The 23,040-nt window shown below is 44.8% G+C and overlaps 1 protein-coding gene across 3 annotated transcripts in view; it reads right to left on the bottom strand.

Annotated features, from left to right (window-relative positions):
• Positions 1–23,040, bottom strand: part of LOC115126056 (sodium-dependent phosphate transporter 2-like) — a 195,322-nt gene that overhangs the window by 27,529 nt on the left and 144,753 nt on the right. For all 3 annotated transcript variants that reach the window (XM_065011339.1, XM_065011341.1, XM_065011340.1), the window contains exons 7-9: positions 16,724–16,951; positions 5,881–6,532; positions 3,077–3,262 (exon numbers count right to left, since the gene is read on the bottom strand). In XM_065011339.1, the coding sequence (XP_064867411.1) occupies positions 3,077–3,262; positions 5,881–6,532; positions 16,724–16,951 (1,066 nt within the window). The remainder of the gene's footprint in view (positions 1–3,076; positions 3,263–5,880; positions 6,533–16,723; positions 16,952–23,040) is intronic.

Here is a 23,040-nt window from a genome sequence, read left to right as displayed (position 1 = left end):
TATGGTGGTGGTGGTGGGGTTATGGTATGGTGGTGGTGGGGGGTTATGGTATGGTGGTGGGGGGTTATGGTATGGTGGTGTTGGGCTTATGGTATGGTGGTGGTGGGGGGTTATGGTATGGTGGTGGGGTTATGGTATGGTGGTGGTGGGGGGTTATGGTATGGTGGTGGGGGGTTATGGTATGGTGGTGTTGGGGTTATGGTATGGTGGTGGTGGTGGGGTTATGGTATGGTGGTGGGGGTTATGGTATGGTGGTGGTGGTGGGGTTATGGTATGGTGGTGGGGGGTTATGGTATGGTGGTGGGGGGGGTTATGGTATGGTGGTGGGGGGTTATGGTATGGTGGTGGGGGGGAGTTATGGTATGGTGGTGGGGGGTTATGGTATGGTGGTGGTGGTGGGGTTATGGTATGGTGGTGGGGGGTTATGGTATGGTGGTGGGGGGTTATGGCATGGTGGTGGTGGGGTTATGGTATGGTAGTGTTGGGGTATGGTATGGTGGTGGGGGGTTATGGTATGGTGGTGTTGGGGTTATGGTATGGTGGTGTTGGGGTTATGGTATGGTGGTGTTGGGGTTATGGTATGGTGGTGTTGGGGTTATGGTATGGTGGTGTTGGGGTTATGGTATGGTGGTGGTGGTGGTGGTGGTGGGGTTATGGTATGGTGGTGTTGGGGTTATGGTATGGTGGTGGTGGGGTTATGGTATGGTGGTGTTGGGGTTATGGTATGGTGGTGGGGGGTTATGGTATGGTGGTGTTGGGGTTATGGTATGGTGGTGGGGGGTTATGGTATGGTGGTGTTGGGGTTATGGTATGGTGGTGGGGGTTATGGTATGGTGGTGTTGGGGTTATGGTATGGTGGTGTTGGGGTTATGGTATGGTGGTGGGGGTTATGGTATGGTGGTGTTGGGATATGGTATGGTGGTGTTGGGGTTATGGTATGGTGGTGTTGGGGTTATGGTATGGTGGTGTTGGGGTTATGGTATGTTGGTGTTGGGGTTATGGTATGGTGGTGTTGGGGTTATGGTATAGTGGTGGGGGGTTATGGTATAGTGGTGGGGGGTTATGGTATGGTGGTGTTGGGGTTATGGTATAGTGGTGGGGGGTGGGGGTTATGGTATGGTGGTGGGGGTTATGGTATGGTGGTGGGGGGTTATGGTATGGTGGTGGGGGGTTATGGTATGGTGGTGTTGGGGTTATGGTATGGTGGTGGTGGGGTTATGGTATAGTGGTGGGGGGTGGGGGTTATGGTATGGTGGTGGGGGGTTATGGTATGGTGGTGGGGGTTATGGTATGGTGGGGGTGGGGTTATGGTATGGTGGTGGTGGGGTTATGGTATGGTGGTGGGGGTTATGGTATGGTGGTGGTGGGGTTATGGTATGGTGGTGGGGGTGGGGGTTATGGTATGGTGGTGGTGGGGTTATGGTATGGTGGTGGGGGTTATGGTATGGTGGTGGTGTTGGGGTTATGGTATGGTGGTGGTGTTGGGGTTATGGTATGGTGGTGGGGGGTTATGGTATGGTGGTGGGGGGTTATGGTATGGTGGTGGGGGGGTTAGGGTATGGTGGTGGTGGGGGGGTTATGGTATGGTGGTGGGGGGGGGTTATGGTATGGTGGTGTTGGGGTTATGGTATGGTGGTGTTGGGGCAATTTGAATGCACCGTGACGAGATCCTGAGGCCCATTGTCACCCCATTCATCCTCCTCCATCACCTCATGTTTCAGCATGATATTGCACGGCCCCATGTCGCAAGGATCTGTACACAATTCCCGGAAGCTGAAAATGTCCCAGTTCTTCCATGGCCTGTATACTCACCAGACGTGTCACCCATTGAGCATGTTTGGGATGCTCTGGATCGACGTGTACGACAGCCTGTTCCAGTTCCCGCCAATATCCAGCAACTTCACACAGCCATTGAAGAGGAGTGGGACAACATTCCACAGGCCACAATCAAACAGCCTGATCAACTCTATGAGAAGGAGATGTGTTGCGTTGCATGAGGCAAATGGTCACACCAGATACTGACTGGTTTTCTAATCCACACCAGATACTGACTGGTTCTCTGATCCACACCAGATACTGACTGGTTTTCTAATCCACACCAGATACTGACTGGTTTTCTGATCCACAGCAGATACTGACTGGTTTTCTAATCCACACCAGATACTGACTGGTTTTCTAATCCACACCAGATACTGACTGGTTTTCTAATCCACACCAGATACTGACTGGTTTTCTGATCCACACCAGATACTGACTGGTTTTCTAATCCACACCAGATACTGACTGGTTTTCTGATCCACACCAGATACTGACTGGTTCTCTGATCCACACCAGATACTGATTGGTTTTCTAATCCACACCAGATACTGACTGGTTTTCTGATCCACACCAGATACTGACTGGTTCTCTGATCCACACCAGATACTGACTGGTTTTCTGATCCACACCAGATACTGACTGGTTTTCTAATCCACACCAGATACTGACTGGTTTTCTGATCCACACCCCTACTTATTTTAAAGGTATCTGTGTCCAACAGATGCATCTCTGTATTCTCAGTCATAAATCCATAGATTTGGACCTAATGAATCTATTTAAATTGACTGATTTCATATATGAACAGTAACTCTTTAAAATCTTGGAAATGGGTGCATGTTGCATTTATATTTTTGTTCAGTGAATATATGAATGACTATATGATTCAGTGTATGAGTGAGTATATGATTCAGTGTATGAGTGAGTATATGATTCAGTGTATGAGTGAGTATATGATTCAGTGTATGAGTGAGTATATGATTCAGTGTATGAGTGACTATATGATTCAGTGTATGAGTGAGTATATGATTCAGTGTATGAGTGACTATATGATTCAGTGTATGAGTGAGTATATGATTCAGTGTATGAGTGAGTACCCACCCACCCAGCCAGCCAGCCAGCCAGCCACCCACACACCCACCCAGCCAGCCAGCCACCCAGCCAGCCAGCCACCCACCCAGCCAGCCACCCACCCAGCCACATCCAACTCCCCACCCCACCCCACTTCCCCCCCCCCCCCCTCGCCCGTCCCTTCTCTCACCTGGAAGGTGTGATGGGGGTGAGGTCCTTCCCCATGGTTTGGATCACCCGGCGCCCCCACACCCAGAGGCCGCAACAGATTCCAACGCCCCCGTAGAACAGCAACCAGATGGGGGTGGCGGCGTCCTGCATCACCCCGCCTTGTTCATAGATCATCCACAGCGCCACCAATGGGCCGATGGCGTTACTGCGGGGGGGGGTAGAGGATATAGAATGACAGATTTATGAATAACTCATTAGAACTTATAGTTTTGTGAATAACATGATATGGCAGGTTGCAGTGGGAGAGGGAAGTCGTGTCAGGTAGTTTCCCTTTCTGTTTGAGAGGGAAGTCGTGTCAGGTAGTTTCCTTTCTGTTTGAGAGGGAAGTCGGTGTCAGGTAGCTTCCTTTCTGTTTGAGAGGGAAGTCGTGTCAGGTAGTTTCCTTTCTGTTTGAGAGGGAAGTCGGTGTCAGGTAGTTTCCTTTCTGTTTGAGAGGGAAGTCGTGTCAGGTAGTTTCCTTTCTGTTTGAGAGGGAAGTCGGTGTCAGGTAGTTTCCTTTCTGTTTGAGAGGGGAAGTCGTGTCAGGTAGTTTCCTTTCTGTTTGAGAGGGAAGTCGTGTCAGGTAGTTTCCCTTTCTGTTTGAGAGGGAAGTCGTGTCAGGTAGCTTCCTTTCTGTTTGAGAGGGAAGTCGTGTCAGGTAGTTTCCCTTCTGTTTGAGAGGGACGTCGTGTCAGGTAGTTTCCCTTTCTGTTTGAGAGGGAAGTCGTGTCAGGTAGTTTCCCTTTCTGTTTGAGAGGGAAGTCGTGTCAGGTAGCTTCCCTTTCTGTTTGAGAGGGAAGTCGTGTCAGGTAGTTTCCTTTCTGTTTGAGAGGGAAGTCGTGTCAGGTAGTTTCCCTTTCTGTTTGAGAGGGAAGTCGTGTCAGGTAGTTTCCCTTTCTGTTTGAGAGGGAAGTCGTGTCAGGTAGCTTCCTTTCTGTTTGAGAGGGAAGTCGTGTCAGGTAGTTTCCTTTCTGTTTGAGAGGGAAGTCGGTGTCAGGTAGTTTCCTTTCTGTTTGAGAGGGAAGTCGTGTCAGGTAGTTTCCTTTCTGTTTGAGAGGGGAAGTCGTGAAGTTTCCTTCTGTTTGAGAGGGAAGTCGTGTCAGGTAGCTTCCTTTCTGTTTGAGAGGGAAGTCGTGTCAGGTAGTTTCCTTTCTGTTTGAGAGGGAAGTCGTGTCAGGTAGTTTCCTTTCTGTTTGAGAGGAAGTCGTGTCAGGTAGTTTCCTTTCTGTTTGAGAGGGAAGTCGTGTCAGGTAGCTTCCTTTCTGTTTGAGAGGAAGTCGTGTCAGGTAGTTTCCCTTCTGTTTGAGAGGGACGTCGTGTCAGGTAGTTTCCTTTCTGTTTGAGAGGAAGTCGTGTCAGGTAGTTTCCCTTTCTGTTTGAGAGGGAAGTCGTGTCAGGTAGCTTCCCTTTCTGTTTGAGAGGGAAGTCGTGTCAGGTAGTTTCCTTTCTGTTTGAGAGGGAAGTCGTGTCAGGTAGTTTCCCTTTCTGTTTGAGAGGGAAGTCGTGTCAGGTAGTTTCCCTTTCTGTTTGAGAGGGAAGTCGTGTCAGGTAGCTTCCCTTTCTGTTTGAGAGGGAAGTCGTGTCAGGTAGTTTCCCTTTCTGTTTGAGAGGGAAGTCGGTGTCAGGTAGTTTCCTTTCTGTTTGAGAGGGAAGTCGGTGTCAGGTAGTTTCCTTTCTGTTTGAGAGGGGAAGTCGTGTCAGGTAGTTTCCCTTCTGTTTGAGAGGGAAGTCGTGTCAGGTAGCTTCCTTTCTGTTTGAGAGGGAAGTCGTGTCAGGTAGTTTCCCTTTCTGTTTGAGAGGGAAGTCGTGTCAGGTAGTTTCCTTTCTGTTTGAGAGGGAAGTCGTGTCAGGTAGTTTCCCTTTCTGTTTGAGAGGGAAGTCGTGTCAGGTAGTTTCCTTTCTGTTTGAGAGGGAAGTCGTGTCAGGTAGTTTCCTTTCTGTTTGAGAGGGAAGTCGTGTCAGGTAGTTTCCTTTCTGTTTGAGAGGGAAGTCGTGTCAGGTAGTTTCCTTTCTGTTTGAGAGGGAAGTCGTGTCAGGTAGTTTCCTTTCTGTTTGAGAGGGAAGTCGGTGTCAGGTAGTTTCCTTTCTGTTTGAGAGGGGAAGTCGTGTCAGGTAGTTTCCTTTCTGTTTGAGAGGGAAGTCGTGTCAGGTAGTTTCCTTTCTGTTTGAGAGGGAAGTCGGTGTCAGGTAGTTTCCTTTCTGTTTTTGTCAGGTAGTTTCCTTTCTGTTTGAGAGGGAAGTCGGTGTCAGGTAGTTTCCTTTCTGTTTGAGAGGGGAAGTCGTGTCAGGTAGTTTCCTTTCTGTTTGAGAGGGAAGTCGTGTCAGGTAGTTTCCTTTCTGTTTGAGAGGGAAGTCGGTGTCAGGTAGTTTCCTTTCTGTTTGAGAGGGAAGTCGTGTCAGGTAGTTTCCTTTCTGTTTGAGAGGGAAGTCGTGTCAGGTAGTTTCCTTTCTGTTTGAGAGGGAAGTCGTGTCAGGTAGTTTCCTTTCTGTTTGAGAGGGAAGTCGTGTCAGGTAGTTTCCTTTCTGTTTGAGAGGGAAGTCGTGTCAGGTAGCTTCCTTTCTGTTTGACACTAGGTTATTGGATTATATGGCAAATGAGGTGAATGTTAGCAAAGGTTGTAGTTGTGTGAAGACATGGAATAGTAATTGTGTTGTGTTGACTGGTAGTCAGCTGTAGGGTTGGAAAATTCTGGAAACTTTGAAAATTCTGTGAAGAAAAAAAAAGAATTCTGGAACACCTGGGAACTTTCGGGAAAGTTTGAGGAATTTATCAATCCTAGTCACCTGACGTCATTGCCTCCGTGAGCAAAAGATCCGAAGCATGCAGTGAGGATCTGCAGGAAGTGGAAGAGCAGGTAGACGGTCGGTTTGTCCTTATCCCCTTCATCCTCTTCTGCGGAGTCATCCAGCGGGACAGGAGCACCCGGCGCCCCTGCCTCCTCGCCCCCTAGATCTGACGCCAGCTTCATCTCCACGCCGCCCTCCTCCGCCTCGATCTCGGCCTCCGCCACGGCGTTACAGTACGACGAGTAACTATCATAGCGAACTCTCTTCTTGGTAAAGGACACGCTCCCCGACCTCTCCCCTTCCCCCACCAGCTTCTCGCTGTCCTCTCGGGCCTCTCGGGCCTCGCGGGACTCGGAACGGAGCAGCGGCTGGACCGGCATGCCACAGATGGCGGCCGTGTAGCAGGTGTAACTGTTGTTGCGACGCAGCAGGCGGTAGTTGTTGTCTGGCGTGGGGGCGGGGTTGTCGTCCTCCAGTCGTCCCAGGTGGATCTTGTGGAGCAGGTCTTTGTAGAGACCAGAATCCTTGTGAACCGTGTGGTACACCTGGCCGTCGCTGCGGATGTGTTCCCCTCCGAAGGTGAAGCTGCCGTTGGACAGTGGGGACTTGGACATGGACAGAGTACCGTTGGTCATGGAGTGGGTTCGTCCTGAGGAGAGGAGGAGGGGGGGTGAGCAATACAACACTTATATTATATATTACATAGAAATACTATACTAATACGACAATATTATCATATTAACTGAGTGCACAAAACATTATGAACACCTGCTCTTTCCATGACAGACTGACCAGGTGAAAGCTATGGTCCCTTATTGATGTTAAATCCACTTCAATCAGTGTAGATGAAGGGGAGGAGACAGGTTAGAGAAGGATTTTTAAGCCTTGAGACAATTGAGACATGGATTGTGTACGTGTGCCATTCAGAGAGAGGGTGAATGGGCAAAATATGTAAGTGCCTTAGAACAGGGTATGGTAGTAGGTGCCAGGCACACCGGATTGTGTAAAGAACTGCAACGCTGCTGGGTTTTTCACACCCAACAGTTTCTCGTGTGTATCAAGAATGGTCCACCACTCAAAGGACATCCAGACAACTTGACACAACTGTGTGAAGCATTGGAGTCAACATGGGACCAGCATCCCTGTGGAATCCTTTCAACACCTTGTAGAGTCCATGGCCCGACGAATTGAGGCTGTTCTGAGGGGAAAGGGGAGGGGTGCAACTCCATATTAGGAAGGTGTTCTTAATGTTTGGTATACTCAGTGTATATGCATGGCGTGGGTCTGCCCTTGAGAGGGGGAGAGCTATACAGAACTAAGGATATAACAAATACTATACTATAAGAAATACTATAATATACTAAATACAATACTACACTATAAAATATAGGTTTAGAAAAGGTGGTTCTACAGTGAACTACTTGCGTGATGAGCAGTGTTGTCTGCGACCTTAAGGCTTCCCAGGCTGTAGCTCAGTGGGCCAACCCCATACAGAAAAATAATTTATGGCCACATACGATACCAGTCAAAAGTCTGGACACACCTACTCATTCAATTTTTTTTCTTTTTCTTTTGTACGTTGTAGAATAATAGTGAAGACATCACAACTATGAAATAACACATATGGAATCATGTAGCAACCCAAAAAGTGTTCCACAAATCAACATATACATTTTAGATTCTTCAAAGTAGCCACCCTTTGCCTTGATGATAGCTTTGCACACTCTTGGCATTCTCTCAACCAACTTCATGAGGTAGTCACCCGGAATGCATTTCAATTAACAGGTGTGTACATTTTTGGGGGGGATAAAAAAAAAGCACATTTTTGTTTATGAATTTTTACAATATAGATAGTTTTGACTTTGTGACTAATGGAAACCACCTGCTTGCTCTGCCCCTCCAGTGCGTTTGTTTGTTTACTCTCTGCCCCTCCAGTGCGTTTGTTTGTTTACACTCTGCCCTTCCAGTGCGTTTGTTTGTTTACACTCTGCCCTTCCAGTGCGTTTGTTTGTTTACACTCTGCCCTTCCAGTGCGTTTGTTTGTTTACTCTCTGCCCTTCCAGTGCGTTTGTTTGTTTACACTCTGCCCCTCCAGTGCGTTTGTTTGTTTACTCTCTGCCCTTCCAGTGCGTTTGTTTGTTTACACTCTGCCCCTCCAGTGCGTTTGTTTGTTTACACTCTGCCCCTCCAGTGCTGTTTGCTTTAATTAACAATGGATGTTGTTTGAAAGAAGATGCATCTTACTTCACAACGGGGGGGGAAATCCTACATTCAAGTTGTTCTTTTCCGTCAACGCAAAAAGGTTGTGTGAGGAGGGGCCTCCCGGGTGGCGCAGTGGTCAAGGGCGCTGAACTGCAGCACCAGCTGTGCCACGAGAGACTCTGGGTTCGCACCCAGGCTCTGTCGTAACCGGCAGCGACCGGGAGGTCCGTGGGGCGACGTACAATTGGCCCAGCATCGTCCGGGTTAGGGAGGGCTTGGCCGGTAGGGATTTCCTTGTCTCATCACGCACCTGTGACTCCTGTGGCTGGCCGGGAGCAGTGCGCGCTAACCAAGGTTGCCAGGTGCATAGTGTTTCCCCCGACACATTGGTGCGGCTGGCTTCCGGGTTGGATGCACGCTGTGTTAAGAAGCAGTACGGCTTGGTTGGGTTGTGTATCGGAGGACGCATGACTTTCAACCTTCGTATCTCCCGAGCCCATACGGGAGTTGTGAGTGATGAGACAAGATAGTAAGTAGCTCCTAACAATTGGATACCACGAAATTGGGGAGAAAAAAGGGGTAAAATAAAAAAATAAAAAATAAAAGGTTGTGTGAGGTGGAATGTAAATAACACAACTAATGGATATCATTAGTTGTGTTATTTCATTGATTTGTCATGCCCCAATCTGAACAGTTAAACAATCAAGTTAAGTTAACTTTTCCTTCCAGTTCTCTGCTGCCAATGACTGGAACGAATTGCAAAAATCACGGAAGCTGGAGACTTACATCTCCCCTTGGTAACCTTGGAGATTTCAAACCAAGACATTTTTCTGCCAACATCATCATCCTGACGACTTTACTTTGCTTTATTGCCGGCGACAACGCCTCTACTTTTATTTCCGATCACGATTGCGGTAAAGTTCTGCCTATGGCTTCGTATGAAATGTAGCCGTAATGTTGAGGTGGAATTGGAACGCAGTACGCTCTTAAAGGTCTTAAACTCTTGATGGTTGCTAGGCAGCGCCCTTTACTCGTATCCTCCTGCCATCACAATAACAACACGGGGATGAGGTAGTTGGGTGGGCTATTTACAGATGGGCTGTGTACAGGTGCAGTGAATCGGTAAGCTGCTCTGACAGCTGGTGCTTAAAGTTAGAGAGGGAGATGTAAGTCTCCAGCTTCCGTGATTTTTGCAATTCGTTCCAGTCATTGGCAGCAGAGAACTGGAAGGAAAAGCGGCCAAAGAAGGTGTAGGTTTTGGGGATGACCAGTGAAATATATCTGCTGGAGCGCGTGCTACAGGTGGGTGTTGCTATGGTGACCATTGAGCTGAGATAAGACAGGGCTTTACCTAGCAAAGACTTATAGATGACCTGGAGCCAGTGGGTTTTGCGACAAATATGCGAGGGCCAGCCGACAAGAGCATGCAGGTCGCAGTGGTGGGTAGTATAATATAACATTCTTACCCTAACATTCTTACCCATTCTTACCCTAACATTCTTACCCATTCGTACCCTAAAAATTCTTACCCATTCTTACCCTAACATTCTTACCCATTCTTACCCTAACATTCTTACCCTAACATTCTTACCCCAACATTCTTACCCCAACATTCTTACCCTAACATTCTTACCCAAATATTCTTACCCAACATTCTTACCCCAACATTCTTACCCCAACATTTTTACCCAAACAATTTTACCCTAACATTCTTACCCTAACATTCTTACCCTAAAAATGCACTGGTGTTACAATTTAAGAAGTGCACAACTAGGTTTTCATAAATATGGTATCCAACATAAGATTGACAGAACTTCAATGAAGACCACGTTCATTTCTGTATTGTAATTATATTTACAGAATACTTTATTGTCCATATGACTATGTAACACCTGCGGCCTTATAGGGTTACCTAAAATGGCAGTTCCTGTTTACTGAGGGGTGAACACTTCAACCATAGGAAGGCATGTTCGTGACAGGCTACTACCTATTGAGTTGGATCATGAGTTCTGAGCATTACAATAGACCAGACAACACATGATCAAAAATATATATCATTTTATTACAAATTTCTCTTTTAAGTTACAAGATTAAAACCACAGGCACTTTTTCAGTTTGTTAGCCAGTACTAACAGTCATGAATTAATAATCCCCGGATGGTAGTCGTCTCTAGACAGACGGGTTGCTTCCCATAACATCCCGGAGTTCCGGGTCGGGAGGAGTTGGGACATCCGCTCGTTGCCCTAGCAACAAACACAAATCAGTGAATTCTATTAACCTGAAGCGCGGTGCACCAGGTCTATAGCCTGTGACGTGACGTGGGCCAAATTGGTGAGGGAGGAACACCCTTCTCAAATAGAACAGTAATCTGCGCCGCTCGGCCATGTTGTCAACAAGGAGCGCGGTGTGTCATCCAGACACGAGATGTCGTATGTTAACATTTTCAAACATTTTCAAACTACTTTTCATTGAGGGGAGGTAGAAAGCGTTTTATTTTTTTATTATTTAAAAAAAAATCAAAAGCAATCACTTTTTTTTTGCATGTGAATCCTATTCATTACTACGCGTGATCAGTCTAGTCTAGGCTACATCACTTTTTTTGTTTTGAGCTGACTTTGCCGTGTGCTTTGAATTGGGCATTTGGTTCACGCCCGGGAGGCGGTTCCTTTTTCATCCGGTACCAACTCCAATAATCGATTTCCCCTATAATTGCTGCCTGCATTTTAAGCACCACCCACCCAAACGTATGATTGGTTGGGAGAGTTGTCAGTCTGAAGAGGAATATTCTTTCCTCCCTTTTTCAAAGTGTCCAATAGAGTCTTCTTATTCATCCCAGACCTAGTCACTGCTGCGACTTTGGTCTGTGTGTCTGAGACTACCCGGATGGTGGCTTGTGCCCTACTCAATCAATACTTTAAATAGCTGGGATTACAAAGCAATAAGTTATGTTACATATCATATACCGAAGCCACCATCACAACAACGATAGCAATGACAGCAACGATAACGATAGCAACGATAACAACGGTAACGATAGCAACGACAACGATAGCAACGATAGAAATGCTAGCAATGATAGCAACGATAACGATAGCAACGATAACAACGGTAACGATAGCAACGATAACGATAGCAACGATAGAAACGATAGCAACGACAGCAACGATAACAACGACAGCAGCGATAACGACAGCAACGATAACAACGGTAACGATAGCAATGATAACGATAGCAACGATAGCAACGATAACGATAGCAACGATAACAACGACAGCAGCGATAACAACGACAGCAGCGACAACAACGACAACAACGACAGCAACGATAGCAGCAATAACAACGATAGCAACGACAGCAACGATAGCCGACAACCCTGAATGCAATGCAAACTTAGGACGGACGCGACGACGATCTCCAACCAGAGCTCCACAGCTTCTGACGTTTGCAGTTTGGAACCGATGCTCGTTTCTTGGAGCCAAGCGCCACGGACAGCCTCCTGTTCCCTGCACTGCCCTAACAAAGGTGCACGACCCCCCCCAAAACCCAGGGTGGACTGCAGGTTATACAGACGTAGTGAACTGAGAAAGAGAGAGAAACAGTAGTTTAAGTAAGATGCTCATATCATGGTAGGACGGACGGTGGTTAAAATGTTCAGACAACGAAACACTGTTGGTTGGAGTGGAATCTCAGTAACTGGGAGTCGAGTCCTGCAGGACAGTTCTGGTCGGAAGGAAGGTTTGTGGTTTCTAGAAGGGACATAGAAGCACATCATTTAGCATATACATCGTCATGATAAAACAGTGGCTTATGCTGTATGTTGGGGGCGTGTCAGAACTGAGCTAAACTGTATAATAGCCCCCCCAGATGAGGATGGAGATCCTAACTTAGACCCCCCCAGATGAGGATGGAGATCCTAACTTAGACTGTATATAATAGCCCCCCCAAGGTGAGGATGAAGATCCTAACTTAGACTGTATATAATAGCCCCCCCCAAGGTGAGGATGAAGATCCTAACTTAGACTGTATATAATAGCCCCCCTCAAGGTGAGGATGGAGATCCTAACTTAGACTGTATATAATAGCCCCCCTCAAGGTGAGGCTTAAGATCCTAACTTAGACTGTATATAATAGCCCCCCTCAAGGTGAGGATGAAGATCCTAACTTAGACTGTATATAATAGACCCCCCTCAAGGTGAGGATGAAGATCCTAACTTAGACTGTATATAATAGCCCCCCTCAAGGTGAGGATGAAGCTCCTAATTTAGACCATATATAACAGCCCCCCCAGACTGTATTACAGATTCTGGATGGACAGGGAAACATGGCCTTAAAAAGTCTTGTCCATAGTTGCCATTTTAATATTATATATAATAATATAATATATAATATTCATATTTTCACCATAAAATGTCAGATATGTCCGTGCCGCAACAGCCTTTCCTGTCCATGGGAGAACGTTTTTATTTAACCTTCATTTAATTTAGGCAAGTCAGTTAAACACAGATGCTTATTTTACAATGAAGGCCTACCCCCCCTTCAGGCCAAACTCTCTCTTAACCCGGACGACGCTGGGCCAATTGTGCGCCGCCCTATTGGACTCCGGATCACAGCCGGTTGTCATACAGCCCGGTAATTGAACCAGGGCCTGTAGTGACACCTCTAGCACTGAGATGCGGTGTCTTAAGAACCTCTCTGGACTTCGTCACCTGGCTGACAGTGGACCGTTTCAGCAGGATCTAAAAGACAGGTCAACTGGAACAACTAAAAGGATCTGCTGGAGGTGAACCAATCACAGCAGTGGTGTTGGTCAGGTGGCCCACTCCCTTCTCATAGTCTCCTGAGGGTCGGGAAAACTAAATAGATTAATTGAAAAGGCACACTGTTAGGATGGGATTAGATGAACCCTAAACCAATAAACTATATAAAAAAAAAATATATATATATATATATTAAAAAAATAACTGGTTTAAACTTCAAACCAGGCAACATCCCCCTTACAGTCTCTGGTACTGTTCCCTGTAGGATTGGAATCATTCACTGTTGTAACCATGACGAACATTTAATTTAGAATGTAATCTTTTTTAACATTTTATTTTACCTTTATTTAACCGGGCAAGTTAGTTAAGAACAAATTCTTATTTTCAATGACGGCCTAGGAACAGTGGGTTAACTGCCTGTTCAGGGGCAGAACGACAGATTTTGTACCTTGTCAGCTCGGGATTTGAACTTGCAACCTTTCGGTAACTAGTCCAATGCTCTAACCACTAGGCTACCCTGCCGCCCCGCATCACCTCTTGGTCGAGCCAGACGAATCAAGAGCTTCAGCCCGGGCCCGGATTTGGCTTCCAGGTGGGTTACAGTTTACAATCTCCTCTTAGCCAAAGCCGGGTCCGGGCCGAAGCTCTTGATTCGTCTGGCTCGACCAAGAGGTGATGCGGTGCGGTCCAGCTGAGGCCACTATGAAGGAGATAGGAGACCACGTGACACCTAGGGTGTAGACAGGGGGAGATGAATGGGAAGGAAAGGGAGCGTATCTGTATGTCGTGTGATGTCAATATAAGGTCAAGTCAAGTGTGTCTCTGACTACTTGTCAGTCAGTTGCTACTCAAAGCATTGTCTACCTCGGTCAGTAGAGCGTTGCATGGCGATGAACTTGGCTCCGAATTCTGCTGGCGGACTTCTTCCCGGGCCTCAAGGGGGGTGGGGTCAAGGACAGCAGGAGGATCTGATAGGTGCTCACCTCTCCTGCAATGGAAGTGTTGAATGTAGAATAAAGCATCGCTCATGGTGATTGGATGTCAAATAAATAAACAAATAAATCCTGGCCAATAGTTGAGAAGAGATGCTGTCGCTAGGCTAAGCCCAGATCCGTATGTCCACTCAACCACATCTACTAATCATGGACCAGAGAGTCAATCTGAAGGTATAGACAGGATGAGGTAGAGAGACAATTCACCATCAGAGTAGGAATGCTGATCTAGGATCAGGTCCACTCTGTCCATATAATTCTAGTATTCATTATGATCTTACCTTTTGCGAATTCTGAGTCTGGATTGTTCCCTTGGGTCAAAGTGGACCCTGTATATTAATGAAATATGATTAGCATTGTAAATCCATATGTACATGTACTAGCTAGCTAGATAGCACTGTAGTAGTACCTAATATAGGATAGTTGTTATTAGCTATTATAGATTAACGTCATGATGATAAGCTCCTCCTACATGTGATCCAGTATTAAAGTTGACCTCCAGTGGCCACCACCACTCCTCCAGCCACATCTGGAAGGCCAAGACAGACAGACAAGCTGGCAGACAGGCTGGCAGACAGACAAACAGGGAGACAGACAAACAGGGAGACAGGCAGACAGACAAGCTGGCAGACAGACAAGCTGGCAGACAGACAAGCTGGCAGACAGACAAGCAGGCAGACAAGCTGGCAGACAGACAGACATACAGACGCAGACAAACAGGGAGACAGCCAAGCTGGCAGACAGACAGACACAGGCAGGCAAAGCTGGCAGACAGACAAGCTGGCAGACAGACAGACACAGGCAGGCAGGCAGGCAGAGAAAGATGGCAGACAGACAGACATACAGACGCAGACAAACAGGGAGACAGGCAGACAGACAGACAAGCTGGCAGACTGACAGGGGCAGGCAGGCAGAGCTGGCAGACATACAGACGCAAACAAACAGGGAGACAAGCTGGCAGACAGACAGACAGGGCAGACAGGCAGAAAGAGACAGACAGACAGAGCAAAATAGAGAAAATGCGAAACAAATGTTGCTAAATGGATTGCAATGTTGTCATTAGCTAGCAAAGTTAATCAAAAATAGATAGCAATGCTAATGTTGACGTTACCTAGCTAAAATGGTGTGGTCTACCCTCAATCTTAGCTAGCTAGCTAACGTTGTACTGCATCTAATGTCAAGCTGGCTACATCAAAATGATGACAAAAAAGTTTTCTTACTACTCCTCTTGCAATGCCATTGTATTTCCAAGCCACTTGAATGCACTTTTGAGTTCTTGAGAATAGCCATAGCTAGCTACCATAGCGATCCCCTCGAGAGCAGATCATTTCAGTTCATCATTTATATAGCTTGCTAGCTAGCTAGATGGCTGTGCTAGAAATGATAGAATCATGCTAGGGCAATTGTTTCAATGCACCTTCTAAATGTGAAATTACAAGACAAAAAGGACACTTACCTAAACTGTTCCTCTTTGTATCCTCTTGGTTGTGAAGCTAGAGTAGCTAGCTAATCTCCTTTCCCAGAGGGGGGACTTTCATAATCCTTCACATTAAACGACAACCACTACAAGATTCTTCACTTGGTGATGAGGATTCTCGATACCATACCGTCTCGCCAACACAATAATGTGATGTGATTAGACTGTTAACATAGCTAGAACGAGCTGTGGCTCTGCACAGCCATGCACAGAGCCCTGACCTCAACCCCATTGAACACCTTTCGGATGAATTGGAACACCGACTGCGAGCCAGGCCTTATCGCCCGACCTCACTAATGCTCTTGTGCCCGAATGGAAGCAAGTCCCCGCAGCAATGTTCCAACATCTAGTGGAAAGCCTTCCCAGAAGAGTGGAGGCTGTTATAGCAGCAATGTTCCAACATCTAGTGGAAAGCCTTCCCAGAAGAGTGGAGGCTGTTATAGCAGCAATGTTCCAACATCTAGTGGAAAGCCTTCCCAGAAGAGTGGAGGCTGTTATAGCAGCAATGTTCCAACATCTAGTGGAAAGCCTTCCCAGAAGAGTGGAGGCTGTTATAGCAGCAATGTTCCAACATCTAGTGGAAAGCCTTCCCAGAAGAGTGGAGGCTGTTATAGCAGCAAAGCGGGGGGACCAACTCCATATTAATGCCCATGATTTTGGAACGAGATGTTCGAAGAGCAGGTGTCCACATACACTACCTTCCCAAAAGTATGTCAATATTTGAATTATTTATTTTATATAGTCCATTTTTACTCGTCTTTATCAAGGGTGTCAATCATTTCAAACCCCCACTGTATGTACTTGTATGTAATTACAGTATGTGTTGATATATATATAACCATATATGGGCATATAACACATAGAAGTAACATATGTACAGGTAACTGCCAGAATAAAGGAAACACGTCAGTAAATGAGGGATACAAAGTATTTTGAAAGCAGGTGTTTTCACACAGGTGTGATTCCGGAGTTAATTAACCAATTAAAACATCCCATCATGCTTAGGGTCATGTATAAAAATGCCCAGTTGCCGATTATTTTGGCTATCATGGTTAGAAGAAGAGATCTCAGTGACTTTGAAAAGAGGGGTCTCAAATGAGCCTAGGGGGTTTAAAGGGTGTGTGTGTCTGTCAGTCACCAGATCTCAACCCAACTGAACACTTATGGGAGATTCTGGAGCTGCGCTTGAGACAGTGTTTTCCACCACTATCAACAAAATACCAAATTACGGAATGGCTCATGGAAGAATGGTGTCACATCCCTCCAATAGAGGTCCAGACACTTGTAGAAGTTATGCCTAAACACATTAAAGCTGTTCTGGCAGCTCGTGGTGGCCCTATTAAGACCCTTTATGTTGGTGTTTCCTTTATTCTGGCAGTTACCTGTAGATTACCATTGATCATGGGACTGACCATAGACACGTCCTTTGGGCAGGGCAGTGCCTCCGTTGGCCAGGCTGTTGAGCTCTCCGGTGGACTCTCCTCCGGTACCACCCGTTAACGGCAGCACGGCGTCGTCTGTCCCCTTGGCGCCCGGTAGCTCCTTGAACACAGGAAGCTCCTCCTCTTCCTCCTCAGGGATCTTTTCTAAGGACTCGTCTGAGATCCTGGACAGGGCAGCTCGCTCCTTCTTTATTCGACCTGACCGGGGGGGGACGGTGACAACACATTTACACACACATACACACATACACACTGTACACACATACACACTGTACACACATACACACTGTACACACATACACACTGTACACACATACACACATACACACTGTACACACATACACACTGTACACACATACACACTGTACACACTGTACACACATACACACTGTACACACATACACACTGTACACACATACACACTGTACACACTGTACACACTGTACACACATACACACTGTACACACTGTACACACATACACACTGTACACACATACTGTCGCAACTCATTAAAGAACCGCGACAAGGCTCCTTTTTTCAACCTGACCAGTGAGACGGTGTCAGGATGATACGTACACAATAACAATAATAATATTAACAACAATAGTATATACTATTAACAATAATAAATAATAATATTAACAATAATACATAACACTATTTACAATCATAAATAATACTATTTACAATCATAAATAATACTATTTACAATCATAAATAATACTATTTACAATCATAAATAATACTATTTACAATCATAAATAATACTATTTACAATCATAATACTATTAATATGAATACATAATACTGTTATTATATTATCAATTATAATAATAATAAAATGAATAAATAATAATAATACTATTGACAATAAATAATCTAATTAATAATAATATTACATAATACTATCAATAATAAAATAAATATTTAAAATAATATTACTAATAATAATATATAATAATAATACTATTCATAATTATAAATACTGTTAATACTTATAAATACTACTGTTAAAAATTATAAATAATACTATCAATAATAATAATATTATTAATAATACCACTACTACTACTAATAATACTATTGATAATGATATTAATAATACCACTACTACTACTAATAATAATACTAATAATATCTATAATAATATTAATACCACTAGTAATAATGCTACTAATAATTATAACAATTATAATAATACTACTAATAATACTATTGATAATGATATTAATAATACCGCTACTAATAATAATACTAATAATATCAATAATACTATTAATAATACTAGGAATACTACTACTACCAATAATAATAATACTACTAATAATTATAATAATACGAATAATAATACTATTAATAATACTATTGATAATGATATTAATAATACCAGTACTACTAATAATAATACTAATAATATCAATAATAATATTAATACTACTAGTAATAATACTACTAACAATAATTCTAATAATACTAATACTGATAATAATACTAATAATACTATTGATAATACTATTGATAATACTACTATTAATAATAATATATTCAATTCTCAAAGTGTTCTAAAGCAACAACATAAAACAAGCAATTAAAAACAACTTTAATCATCAAGGGTAGATGGGACGGTCAAGAGACTAAATGTTGAGAAAGTTCAAGGCTTGATTGACATATACACTCTGGTATGATGATATGCACACACACACAGAAATATAGCTCTAGAAAATCAATGGACATTTGAGTCATTTAGCAGACACTCTTATCCAGAGCCACTCACAGTTAGTTAGCTACCTTAAGATACTGTAACTAGGTGGGGCAACCACATCTCAGTTAGTTATCTACCTTAAGATACTGTAGCTAGGTGGGACAACCACATCTCACTTGGTTAGCTACCTTAAGATACTGTAGCTAGGTGGGACAACCACATCTCAGTTAGTGCATTCATCTTAAGATATCTAGGTGAGACAACTACATATCACAGTTGGTTACATTCATCTTAAGATAGCTAGGTGAGACAACTACATATCACAGTTGGTCATCTTAAGATGACAAACACATATGCGACTTGTTTCAGGAAATTAGGCGTACAGTATGTCGCAAGTCACGACTTCGCAGGCTATTTGAACGTGTATACATTTTTTTTATATCAAAATGCGTTTTTTGGCAGAAATGCCTTCTGGAACATTTTAACTTTCATGTGCATTAATAACAAACTTCTATATACGAATAAAGTAGTTAATATTACAAGCCTAGATGCCACAGAAAAAGTCAGAAACCTTCGCGCTACCCATGATTGGCTGAGAAAATGAATGGGCTGGACATGCAGAGAGATGAGTTTCGGATCTGCCGTGTAGCGTCTTCTGTCTATAAAATGAGCTGCTCGTTATGCGTAATCCTTTCTACTGCACCCCCCCGCCGAAACGTATAACGTGAGCCATGGAGAACTACAAATGTGTTGCTACTGTTCTCAATAACATCGCTGCCCTGAAATTATCAGGCGCTATCGACAAAACGTCCGTGGGAAAAAGTTGTGATGGACTACTTCCACGAGGACGATTCTTATGGCATTGCAAGGTCCAGAGTGACTTGACACAACGGGCCAAGTGAGCTGTACAAACAAAATGGAAACGATACAGAACGTTTTATTTAATAAAAAGGGGTTGCAGTCTGTCGTGAAACGTTTATCCATGTATACGGGTAAGGGTCAAGCTTCAGTTTCAGATATTATACGTTTCTGATTTTGTCAGAAAGCTGTTTTCATTGCAAGTTAAATCTTAATTGTTAGCTAGCTAGCTAATGTTAGGTGGCTGGCTCTCTAGCTAACAGTACGTGTATGATCTGTGGAGTACAATCTCAGAAAGCCAATTGCATTGCTAGTTATAGCCTAATGATAGCTAGTTAACACTGATCCTATTTGGTGACAATCTGTTCGTATTGCTAGGACTCTCAAATAAAATTGTATTAGTCACATGCACCGAATACAACAGGTGTAGACCTTACAGTGAAATGCTTACTTAAACAACAATGCAGTTCAAGATATAGAGTTAAGAAAATATTGTGGAGGTCTCCCGAGTGGCGCAGCTGTCTAAGGTACTGCATTGCAGCGCTAACTGCGTTACTACAGACCCTGGTTCGATTCCAGACTGTGTCGCAGCCGGCCACGCCCGGGAGGCCAATGAAGCGGTGCACAAATGGCCCAGTGTCGTCCGGGTTAGGGGAGGGTTTGGCCGGCCGGGTTGTCCTTGTCCCATCGCGCTTCCAGAGACTTCTTTGGCGGGCCAGGCGCAATTCACGCTGACACGGTTGCCAGGTGTACAGTGTTTCCTTCGACACATTGGTGCTTCTGGGTTAAGCGAGCATTGTGTCAAGAAGCAGTGCGGCTTGGCGGGGTCGTGTTTCGGAGGACGCACGCCTCTCCTGGGTCCGTACGGAGGTTGCAGCGAAGGAACAAGACTAACTACCAATGGGATATTATGCAATTGGGGAGAAGGGTAAAAACAATTTGGCTACGGAGAGCGTGATCACACAGTCGTCCGGAATAGCTGGTGCTCTCATGTATGCTTCAGTGTTGCTTGCCTCAAAGCGAGCATGAAAGACATTTAGCTCGTCTGGTACATTTACATTTACATTTAAGTCATTTAGCAGACGCTCTTATCCAGAGCGACTTACAAATTGGTAGGTTCGCAGTTGGTTTTCTCTTTGTAATAGTTTTTTTTCCAGCCCTGCCACATCCAACAAGCGTCAGAGCCGGTGTAGCAGAATTCAATCTTAGTCCTGTATTGACGCTTTGCCTGTTTGATGGTTTGTCTGAGGGCATAGAGGGATTTCTTATAAACTTCCAGATTAGTGTCCCTCTCCTTGAAAGTGGCAGCTCTAGCTTTTAGCTCAGTGCGGATGTTGCCTGTAATCCATGGCTTCTGGTTGGGATATGTACGTAAGGTCACTGTGGGGACGACGTCATCAATACACTTATTGATGAAGCCGGTGACTGATGTGGTGTACTCCTCAATGCCATTGGACAAATCCCGGAACATATTCCAGTCTGTGCTAGCAAAACAGTCCTGTAGCGTAGCATCCGCGTCATCCGACCACTTCCATATTGAGTGAGGTCACTGGTACTTCCTGCTTAAATTTTTGCTTGTAAGCAGGAATCAGGAGGATAGAATTATGGTCAGATTTGCCAAATGGAGGGCGATGGAGAGCTTTGTATGTGTCTCTGTGTGTGGAGTAAAGGTGGTCTCGAGTTTTTTTTCCCCTCTGGTTGCACGTGACATGATGATAGAAATGAGGTAAAACGGATTTAAATTTCCCTGCATTAAGGTCCCCGACCACTAGGAGCACAGCTTCTGGATGAGCATTTTCTTGTTTGTTTATTACTACGAATGCTACGAATAATATAGATGAGGACTTTTGGGAGATGGTGTGGTCTACAGCTTATCATGAGGTACTCTACCTCAGGCGAGAAATACGTCGAAACTTCTTTAATATCAGACATCGCGCACCAGCAGTTGTTGACAAATAGACGCACACCCCCGCCCCTTGTCTTACAAGACGTAGCTGCTCGCTCCTGCCGATGCACGGAAAACCCAGCTAGCTCTATATCTCGTCATTCAGCCACGTCTCGGTGAAACATAAGAAATTACAGTTTTTTTTCTCTATGGGTTGGGATTATAGTTCATTGTTAAGCTACATGTCTAAACAAAAGGACTCCACTTCGCCAGATGATTACATGATCCATCAAGTTAGCCAGGTGTCTCTGATGGTGATTATTGTATAATAATGCCAAAATATTTGTATCTGGAATTTGTTTTTCAGCATCAGTAGAACACGCCTGACTCTCCTCACCAGTCATACAAGGAGAATGGTCTAATGCCTCCAATCAAAAAGATCTGTAGAACACACCTGACTCTGCTCCACCAGTCAAACAAGGATAATGGACTAATGTCTCCCATCAGAAAGACCTGTAGAACACGCCTGACTCTCCTCACCAGTCATACAAGGAGAATGGTCTGATGCCTCCCATCAGAAAGACCTGTAGTAGAACACGCCTGACTCTCCTCACCAGTCATACAAGGAGAATGGTCTGATGCCTCCCATCAGAAAGACCTGTAGTAGAACACGCCTGACTCTCCTCACCAGTCATACAAGGAGAATGGTCTGATGCCTCCCATCAAAAAGAGAGCTGTAGAACATGCCTGACTCTCCTCACCAGTCATACAAGGAGAATGGTCTGATGCCTCCCATCAGAAAGACCTGTAGAACACACCTGACTCTCCTCACCAGTCATACAAGGAGAAGGGTCTAATGCCTCCCATCAAAAAGAGAGCTGGCCCAAACAAGCCCTGAAGCATGAGGACCTGGTGGTGAACTTCATCAACAGCTACGCAGAGGATAATGCAGTAATATTACCAGGACGCTACCCAGGACACAAACACTTTGGTGGAAAGCTGCTGCCATCTCATGTAACAAAAGCAGGGGTGTGGTGTCCCTACAAGGAATCGAAGACAACACGTTATGATTATGTAATTGACCTCCAACATGATTGGCACTATTTTTATTGATCTCACATTATTTCTGTATTTTCTAGAGGTACGTGTAGTTAGGTCTGTCTTCCTTCAGGAATCTGTGGAGAAAATTGCTGCCCCACATCTCAAGCACTAAGCCCAGGACAGACATGTGATGTCAGGGACAGAGGAACAACTACCAATTTGCCAGAAGCTGTTAAGTCAGCCAAGCTGAAGAAGCAAGAGCAGCATCTCCTGCTTGTTCAGAGTGAGTGGTCTGTCTACCAGAAGCTGTTAAGTCAGCCAAGCTGAAGAAGCAAGAGCAGCATCTCCTGCTTGTTCAGAGTGAGCAGTCTGTCTACCAGAAGATGGTCGCTGACTGCAAGACCACCTGTTAAAGACCTACAGTTGTCTCTGGGGGCCCCTACTGAACCAGCAAGCAAAGACATCAGGATGCATTACAACTTTGATTTTGCTTAACAAGAAAGCAACATTTCCTCCTTCAAACTGATTATATATATATACACAGTGCTCAAAAAAATAAAGGGAACACGTAAACAACACAATGTAACTCCAAGTCAATCACACTTCTGTGAAATCAAACTGTCCACTTAGGAAGCAACACTGACTGACAATAAATTTCACATGCTGTTGTGCAAATGGAATAGACAACAGGTGGAAATTACAGGCAATTAGCAAGACACCCCCAATAAAGGAGTGGTTCTGCAGGTGGTGACCACAGACCACTTCTCAGTTCCTATGCTTCCTGTCTGATGTTTTGGTCAC

This window comes from Oncorhynchus nerka, linkage group LG27 (assembly GCF_034236695.1).
Source record: "Oncorhynchus nerka isolate Pitt River linkage group LG27, Oner_Uvic_2.0, whole genome shotgun sequence".
Lineage (NCBI taxonomy): Eukaryota > Metazoa > Chordata > Actinopteri > Salmoniformes > Salmonidae > Oncorhynchus > Oncorhynchus nerka.
Note: the sequence above shows the minus strand (reverse complement) of the source record. Positions and strands in the feature narration are given on the sequence as shown.